The sequence below is a fragment of the Pteropus medius genome, unplaced genomic scaffold (genome assembly GCF_902729225.1).
Source record: "Pteropus medius unplaced genomic scaffold, Ma_sr-lr_union100, whole genome shotgun sequence".
In the NCBI taxonomy this organism is placed as follows: domain Eukaryota; kingdom Metazoa; phylum Chordata; class Mammalia; order Chiroptera; family Pteropodidae; genus Pteropus; species Pteropus medius.
In genome coordinates this window covers 2,975,678-2,984,558 of record NW_024355990.1, presented here as the reverse complement: position 1 = coordinate 2,984,558, position 8,881 = coordinate 2,975,678, and the positions used below count along the sequence as shown (strand labels likewise).

Genomic DNA, 8,881 nt, shown 5'->3' with positions numbered 1-8,881 from the left:
TCTAGCTCATGGAAGCAAAAATACCAGAAACCAAGGATATTCGTACAAAGTATTTATTGTAGTATTATTCGTAATGGCACAAAATCGGAAAACTAAGGGCCCAACAAATGGTCGGGATTGAATAAATATCTGGATGCTGCTGCATAGTCAAAGGTCTAGCTATTGACCCGAAGGAATATCCATTTCCAGAGGAATTCCGGAGGAAAGGGAAGAATAAAGCTCCAAAGGGCAACGTCTGAACTTCCAAGAAGCTTCAGTGAAGACTTGACAGGCCAGTTAATAGCTCGCTAGAGCGAGGATGGAGTTTAGCTGTGGATTTCATTTACGTGGTTATCTTTTCCCCGGCAGACGCGCGGCCTCAGGATGAACACGCCTCCGCATACCTTCTAACCGCCCCCGCTCCTCGCACAAGGGCAGGGCAAGCTGGCGTTAGGGCGTTCCAGCAGTGGAGCCCCCTGCCCCCCCATCCCCGAAAACAAACGAGAGTGTGCAGGCTGAAAGGGCTTAACACATATGTACTGGACGGGGGCCACTCCCTGAATTCATTAGGGGGACTTCCGCTCATCAGTTCCTCTTCCCACCACTGGTTACAAGAGCTAAGCGCGGGAAAGGGCGACCACGGGACCGAGATCGCCAGCTGCTCAGCCAGCGGGAGCTGGACTACATTGCGGGAGGACTACAACTCCCAGCACGCCCCGCGCCGCCCAGCCTCGCATTCCCAGAAAGCCGCGGGCGCACAGCTCATGGGCGGGGCGTTCCCGACATGCCCCGCGGCGGCCGGCAACCGCCGGATTTGAATCTCGGCACGGCTCCGCAGCGCCGGGATGGGCGCCCCGTCGTTGCCCCCGGCCTGGCAGCTCTACCTCAAGGACCACCGCGTCTCTACGTTCAAGAACTGGCCCTTCCTGGAGGGCTGCGCCTGCACCCCGGAACGGGTGAGACCGCGCGGCTTCCCGGGTCCCAGGCCTGCCCGCCCCGCCCCAGAACCCCCACCCCGACCCTTGGCGACCCCTCCCACGGGGCTCCGGCCCCTCTGTGGGCTCCCGGGACTTGGGGTGACCCCCCTCCCGCGGGGCTCCAGCCCCGATGTGGACTTCGGGATGCGCCCCTACCCAGGCTTGAGCCTTGCTTTCCTCTGCAGATGGCCGCGGCCGGCTTCATCCACTGCCCCACCGAGAATGAGCCGGACTTGGCCCAGTGCTTCTTCTGTTTCAAGGAGCTGGAAGGCTGGGAGCCAGATGACGACCCCATGTAAGTACCCCAGGCCAGCCTCGCTGGGCTTCCGGGGTGCCATGCTCCATCGGGAGCGTCTGTTCTGAGCTGGGCTTGGGAAAACTTTCTGGATTTCAAAGACGTTTAGTGAAGGAGCCACGGTTTTATGACCTTATTTCGCGCCCTAAGCAGCTGTTGCGAATGGCTGAATCTCTGTGCGCTGGCGCCTCGGCGATGCTTCCAACCTAATTAACCCGATTTGGCCGAATGCCCCTCGGGGTGCATGCTGAGGAGCGCCTCACTCTTGTAGGTGCTTGGTGCCTTTCAGGGTCCACAGAATATAGGAGCATATCCTGTTGTGACCTAGGGATGTCCAGGTGCTTTCCTCGTTTTAGCGTTTTGAAATCTATAACTTTATTGAGTTATAAATCACAACCACAAAAAAAAACACCCTATTAAAGTGGTACACTTTGGTATTTATTTGTTCTTTGAGGTACCTAGTTATTTTTTTTTTTGTAATTCTGTGTATACTCGTGTTCAGATAGGTCACAATAGCTGTGTTTCCGTGACGTATTGCCACATTCTTTTCTCAACTTTTTATCCCCCATCAGAATCAATTGTTTCCACGACTTTAATGTTTTTCCCTAGAGAATCACTCGAGGTGTTTCTCTCTTGGCCAGGAGAGTGTTGCCGTTTTTCCTAATGTGTTTGCTCTCATGGCCCAGTATTAACTGGATGGCGTGGCGAGCATACCGGGAAGCACCCGTTGTGTTCTCGGGAGTGAATTTCTGCCTGCTGTAATGCTTTCAGACCCTGCTTACTATTGGCTGGCCTTTCGGACTCTGGCCGTATGTGCGTTCCAGGACCACGGTGGTTCAGTGCCGTCCGCTCAGCAGGGCTAATTCCCAGGGCAGAAAATGATGGTGCGAGGCAGAGCACGTCGCGGAAGAAGCCCGGCCAGCCTCGCCCTCATTCCAAACAGTAGACTGTGCACCAATTCCAGTGACGTGAGATCGCTTCACACGGTTCCTCGAGGACTTTCGAGGGGTTTGACGTGTGATAGCTCTGGGACTCATAACATGTAACCCTTTTCCTCGTAACTGCTTAAGGGCTCCAGGCAAAAGGCAGAGAGAAGGCGCTAAGACGAGCTGTGTGGGAATGTGGCCGGGGACCTAGCGCTCCCTGGTCCCATCTATTTCAGATGTCACACTTTGCTCTCGAAGCAGAACGGGGGTGTCTGAGACTGCGAAAGGGACCGTCGATAATGAACTGTTGCTTTCTCCCTTTACTAACTTTCTCCGTCGACCTGCCCTTGTATTGATTTTTCTTTTTTTTTAGAGAGGAACATAAAAAGCATTCGTCTGGTTGTGCTTTCCTTTCTGTCAAGAAGCAGTTTGAAGAATTAACCCTCGGTGAATTTTTGAAACTGGACAAAGAAAGAACCAAGAACAAAATCGTACGTATTACTGAGAGGAAGCCAAGAGCCAGCGCTGCTCAGCATCTTTAACACTCACCTTCCCAGCCCCGTGGGCTGTTTCCCTCTGTGACCATTTTTTAAGACCCTCGGATGTGTGTGTGAGGACGTGAAAGGCCAGAAAAGCGTTTGTCCTGGAGCGTGGTCTTGGAGTCGCTCAGTCAGAGACAGACGTGTCCCCTCAGTGAAGGTGTGGTCAGTGTGAGGCTCCCTCTGGTGGTGGCACACAGTGATGGTTAGTTAGGCTGCCATTCCTGCCTTCAGTGACAGTCGAGATCAGTGTTGGGAACAGAGGGTTTGAGGACACAGCAGAGCATGTATTGGGGGAGGGGCGTTACGTGTATTGGGAAGAAGCGGTGCCATTCTAGCTGGATCTTGAAGGGATTTCTGCAAGTGAACTTTGACTCTGGGACAGGCGGGCTGTGTCGTTGGGAGACTAACCACAGAGTGAAGCCCTGAGTCCCCAGAGGGGAGGTTCCCCAGCAGTCTGGGCTGCAGAGAATGGGGTTCCAGAGAGAACCAGGATTCCCAGTTAAATCTGAATTTCAGATACACAAGATATAGTTTCTTAGTATATCTCACATTTTATATGGGTGCTTATAAACAATCACTAGTTTATATGACGATCACCTTTAACTAGGCATGCTCTGTATTTGCTCAACCTGGTAGCCTTACAGAGAATAAATATTTAGGTGTTTAATATCCTTGTAGCAAAGCACTGGGCGAGAGTCCCCCCTCCTGGTTGTCTGTGACTTTCGGCCAGTCTTGGTCACGCTTCGCTGCCAGGTGGAGGCTAGAGCCCCAGGTTTCTAAGGCCCTTTCCAGATGGAAATTGTGTTCACTTCCAGAGACGAGAATGAAATACTGTCCAACGTAGTAGCCTTTAAACGCTGAGGACCAGAGTCTCCTGTCAGGAAGGGAGGAGACGCTGGTCAGTGAGCGAGCCGTGGGACGGCTGCTTGCTCGGGGAGAGCCCCAGTCAGGGGTCAGTGCACGTCTGGGCGGTGCCTCAGACAGCAAGCGGCTCAGCCTTCACGGGCCACGTAGTTTCTGTGAGGTGTTATTTCTTGTTTTTCCCAAGTGTTTAAAACCGTGAAAACCATTCTTAGCCCAATGGCCATATGAAAAGCAAGCCACAGGTCCCGCGGGCCGTAACAAACCGGCTGTGCAAATGTAAGGGACAGTCGTGAGAAAGCTGTGCCTGAGGAAGCGGGAGGCAGATGAGGGTGTGGCCAGGGAGGTTAAAGCCGGTTCCACGGAGAGAGCCAGAGAACTCGAGGTACTCACAGTGTAGGAGGCGCCGCAGCTGTGACAGCCAGGCCCGAAACGCCACCTGGGTGCCGTGGACCCTGTGGTCGGGCGGGCGGCCTTTGGGGAGGCGACGTGGGAGCACTGCCTGGGTGGGGGGCCCACCAGGAGATGCCCGCCGTCGTCTGCGTGGACAGCACTCGCTTTGCAACTATTTTCTGTTCTTCCCTAAGTCAGAACACAGGATGCTGTGAATGGACACATTTGTTTTTTACTTTAATTACAAAACAATATGAGCTTCTGTAAGGAACAGTCAAAGTCTCCCCTCTCCATGCTGGAGGTGACCACTGCTAACTGGTGCGTTTCCTTCCAGATGATTTTAAAATTTATATATTTTGAAGAAGAATAGAAAGTTTAAGCTGTTCATACTTTTCTTAATTGGTTTGTAAAAGTTATGCCGTAGAAAGATTTTTCATGTCCGTGGTCGTCACCTCTGCTGCTGTGACGCTTTTGGGCTGTGCGTCTGTCTGTGCAGCCACCAGCCACGTTCAGCTGTCAAAGGTAAGTGAAGTGTAGCCTTCAGCTCTCTGTCGCACTTGCCCTGCTCGGTGGCTCCACGTGGCCAGCGGCTGCCAAACTGGACAGTGCAGGGAACAGAACGTTTTCGTCATTGCAAAAGGTTCTGCTGGACAGGGTTGTTTTAGGGTGCCAACCAGCTGTGAGGTCTGCTGCAAATAATGTGTCAAATAATGTGTCAGTGATGTGAAAACAGGCACCCTGGTGTCCTGGTGTGAATGGGTGCTGAGGGTGGGGTCAGAGCCGGGGCTGGGAATGGGCATGACCCGAGGCCTGTGTGCATCACGCCGGGACACCCAGGGGCAAAGTGGGGTCCCTCACTCCCCTGGGTGGTTTGGCCTGCGAGCCTCGTGTTCCGTGGTCGGGGCTGATTCTTTAAACCATTTAGTCGGCTCTGCGATCGCACCAAGCGGTGTAAAGCAGTCATTTATTAGACAGCTTTCAAAAAGAACCCGTGACAGGATATGTCGCAGGACAGATTCCGAAGACGAGGCGCGGGTGCTGTTCCTCGTGGCCCCAGACGCAAGTGTGACAGAGTCGCCCGCGGGGCCCCAGTGCAGAGGGCGGCTGCAGCAGGCGTGGGGCCCGGCTCGCTTCGTGTGGCTGCATCTCTCTGCCTCCATCTTTTGGAAAAAGAGAAAATAAATTCGCACCGATTTGAAAATGGATCCGTTCCGAGAGCAAACACTGTGGGGACAGGCAGAGAAACTTGCTTCCGTGTGAGACGGGGGGTTGCAAACGCCTGCGGGGGCTGCGGGGGGCAGCGAGGCGCCGGGGGGCTGCGTCCTGAGCCCGGTGGCAGAGTGCGGCCCAGCGAATTTTGTCGTGTTTTTCAGTAGCGAGTTCCTTGTTCTTGCTTCAACCCCCTTTTATTAGAAAACGTGTAAAATGAAGTCGTTGGCCTCTGTGTAGTGGTTGAACTACAGCCTGCGTAGAGGGGCTTAATTAGTTTTAGGCTTTTTTGAAAGAAAAGAAAAAGTTAATAAAAAAAATCTGTCTTAAAAGGCCACGGTCGCCTTTCCGCGCCGTGAGGACAGAGCTCGCGGGCCGCGCAGGTGTCCCCTCCCAGGCCCGCCGCTGTCCGTTTGGTGCTGTTTTCTCTCGTTCTTGTCAATTTATTATTTTTAAAATTACATTTACTTTTAATTAATAATTTTAAAATAAGTAAGCCTTATACATGGGGGAAAGTTTAAGACAGAAAAAAGTACACATTGAAAAGTAATTTAAAAAATGTTAGCCTTTCTCATTTTTCTTCATAAATCTAACCCAATAAAGTTCTGCTTGTCTTTTAATGTGACGGAGAAATCAAGAGTAGAAATCACGGAGGGGAAGGAGGTCCCTGGATTCGCTAATGCGATTGTCATTTGTTCCTCTGGAAAGACCTCCTCGCAGGACAGGTGGGGAGCCCTGTCTGGGGGCCCCGAAGGTGAAGGGTTCGCTTCGGGGTGAAGCTGAGGCTTGCCAGGGTCTGCTCAGCGGAGCTCTGGGACGGGTCCGGTCCGGACTCATCCCGCGGGAGCCGCGGGGGCAGGTAGGGCGGCGGCCTGGGCCTCGTCCTCCCCGACCTCGTCCTCCCCGACCTCGTCCTCACGGCGTGCCCTGGGAGCTCTCGTCTCGGTCCCATGAGTCTGGTCTGTTGTTTATTTCCAGGCAAAGGAGACCAACAGCAAGCAGAAGGAATTTGAAGAAACGGCAAAGAAAGTACGCTACGCCATCGAGCAGCTGGCCGCCACGGAGTGACGCCCCCGCCGCAGTTCCCGGCCCCAGGCGGACCGCGTCGCTGCCCCGGCTCGGTCCCCGCTGTCGCCGGCTTCTCTGGGCCCCGGGCAGGGCCTCAGCAGAGGAAGGCGTCCGCTCTCTGAATCAGAACACGTGAACTGCGTTTGTGCTTCTCCCTGACTGTGGCGCCGGCCGTGTCACTTCCTCTGCACCTCGCGTCACAGCTCGGGGACCGATTCTCCCTCTCGCTTCGGGAGCTTGCGCTTGGCCGAGCCCTGGACTCGCCCGGGCGGGAGGCGGGAAGTCTGGTCTGTGGGCCGCGCCCTCCGCGGCGCCGGGGCCGGGCTTCGAGCGGACCGGCCGCCGAGCCTGAGTTCCGGTGCGTGCGGTGGGCGGGCCGTCGTCACTGGACCAGTCGAGGGTCGAGGGCGCCCTTTTTAGTTTCATTTGTATAATCTAAATTTACAGTGTGCATCGTTTGTGTCCCCAGCCACCACGCTGGGTATTAGCTCGCTTGGACGCCTCCCAGTCCTGCAGCCGCCCTCTTCCCTGCCAATCCTCGGAACGTGCTGTGTGTGTTAAGGGGTGTCCTCACCTGTGTGGTCATTTTGTAGCCTCAAGGCCACAGCGGGGAACTGGTGGTACTGAGCCCCAGGCTGGCCGGGGCGCGCCACGCGGTGGTGCCCTGCCCGTGGCTGAGCGGGCGGGGCAGAGGCGGCTGGCGCCTGGGCAGAGCTGGCCTCGTGCTTGGCGGTCACGTCCTGTGGGCACGAGCCGAGGTCGCAGCGTTTTTCTAAAGCAGACAAGGAAAAGGCCTTAATGCCAGAGGCGGCATTTTCCGGGGCCGGCTCCCTCCTTCGCCTCCTCCCCGGGGGGAGGGCGCACGGTCAGCGGGCCCCTCCCTCCACAGGCGTCCTCGGACGGGGCCGCAGGGCCAGGGGACGCCGCGGAGGGGGTTCTCGTCTCCATACTTCTGCACATGGCCGTTTCCCATCAGTGACATGCGCTAGTGGCTGATGGTTCAACTTTCTACAGGAGGCACTGGAATAAATTAAAACATTATACCGGGAAAATCTCTTTGGGGAAAATTTAAAAAGTGGATAACGTGTTGATGTTGTTTGCAACCTTCGATCAGTGATGCTTGAGTTTGAGCCTAGCATGGACTGAGCAGGGAGCGTGGGTGGCCGCAGTGAGGCAGGCGGTCAGGGGCACCGCGTCCGGCCCGGCTCGGCGCCCTCCCGTGGGACGCTGGCCTGTGGGCCTGGGCCCGTGCTCCTCGGCCTGGCTGCATCTGTAACATGGGGCCGGGAACGTGGGCGGCCTCAGCCGGCTGTTCTTTTATGGCAGAGCTCCATGTGAAGCGGGGATTGAGACAGTCCTCGCTCCCTCCTAAGGTTCTGCAACGTTTCCTTTGAATCATTATTTCATAGAATAAGCTAGAATTAAAAGTGAGCACACAGCCGTTCTAAGCCGTTGGGGACACCACAGTGAACGTCGGGTGGATCCGGGAGGAAGGAAGGGAGCAGGAAACGTCATCCGGCAGAAGCTCATTTACGAAATGCTGCATGAGCAGACAGCCTGGCGGGCTGTGTGGCGCAGGCCGCTCACTCCCGCCCCGAGAACGAGGCAGCGGCCTGAATCCTTTTGAGATGACTTGGCTCAGAGCTGTGGGGACTTGGTGGGCTGCCGCGGGTGACCTGTCAGCCCGACGGGCCCCATCTCCGCTGCTGTGTCACCTGCTGTGCCCTGGTCCATCCCCCCTGCCCCCCGCCAGGCCGGCTCCCCCAGGGCTGGGGCCTGATGTTACGATGGTGGACTCGATTTCACCCTGCTTCGTCAAGTTAAGCTGCGGGCGGGTTGTTACAGTCCTATTGGAAACCTTTGGCAGTCATCTGGGTTGTTTCTGAAAAATAAAAACCATTTCATTTCAAACACGGCCGAGGACCCTACTGGGTTTTTTCAATAGCATCAGCTTTTCATGCTGCTTTCTCAGCCTGCCAGGCGAGCCTTCCTGCCCACACGGTTGCGGGGGGGGCTGCGTCCTGACGAGGCAGCCAGCTCCAGGCCCCTCTGCAGGAGCCGCCGGAGCCCCAGGCCTGTCGCCATGCTATCCGGGTGCGCTCCAGGCGCAAACCAAACCAGCTGCGACAACCCGCCCCAGGCTCCCATCCTGCCACATCTCAGTGAGGGAGAGACGCATTGTCCCTCTAGGCTCAGAGAGTGTGGCAGGGATGTGACTTGGGTATTCGTGCCAGTCCGTAAGAGGGAGCTTCGCCCTGATGCTGGAGCCTTGCAAAGCGGCTTTGGAGGGAGGCGGATTGAAGAAATGCTTTTGTCCTCGGTCCCTGCGCTCGGGCAACGTGGCAGCTCGGCGCCTCGCGAGGCCGCGCCACGGGGAGGCCCAAGTCGAGTCCACCTCACACGGTTCCTCCACCAGGAGCTCGCTTTCCAAAACCCGCGTTTGTCACCGGACCTTAAAGGCCATCCACACTGGAAGGCTTAGCAGGTGTCCGTTCTTCACACCTTGACTTCCCTCCAACTACGTGTTCCCTTCAGTTCTCCGAGTCGGGTGGGAGGCGGGAAAGGGTGGTAAGTGAGTGGCGGATTCACAGGCTGCCATGTGAGCTGTGACTCGCAGTTGGAGCCCTGTGG

The 8,881-nt window shown here is 56.0% G+C and overlaps 1 protein-coding gene across 1 annotated transcript; it reads left to right on the top strand.

Moving 5' to 3' along the window:
* Positions 1 to 752: 752 nt before the first annotated feature.
* BIRC5 (baculoviral IAP repeat containing 5) lies at positions 753 to 8,165 on the top strand. The gene is made up of 4 exons (XM_039859775.1): positions 753 to 935; positions 1,142 to 1,251; positions 2,551 to 2,668; positions 6,161 to 8,165. Exons 1-4 carry the CDS (start codon positions 825 to 827, stop codon positions 6,248 to 6,250), a joined length of 429 nt encoding a protein of 142 aa, XP_039715709.1. The 5' UTR covers positions 753 to 824; the 3' UTR covers positions 6,251 to 8,165.
* Positions 8,166 to 8,881: the final 716 nt, after the last annotated feature.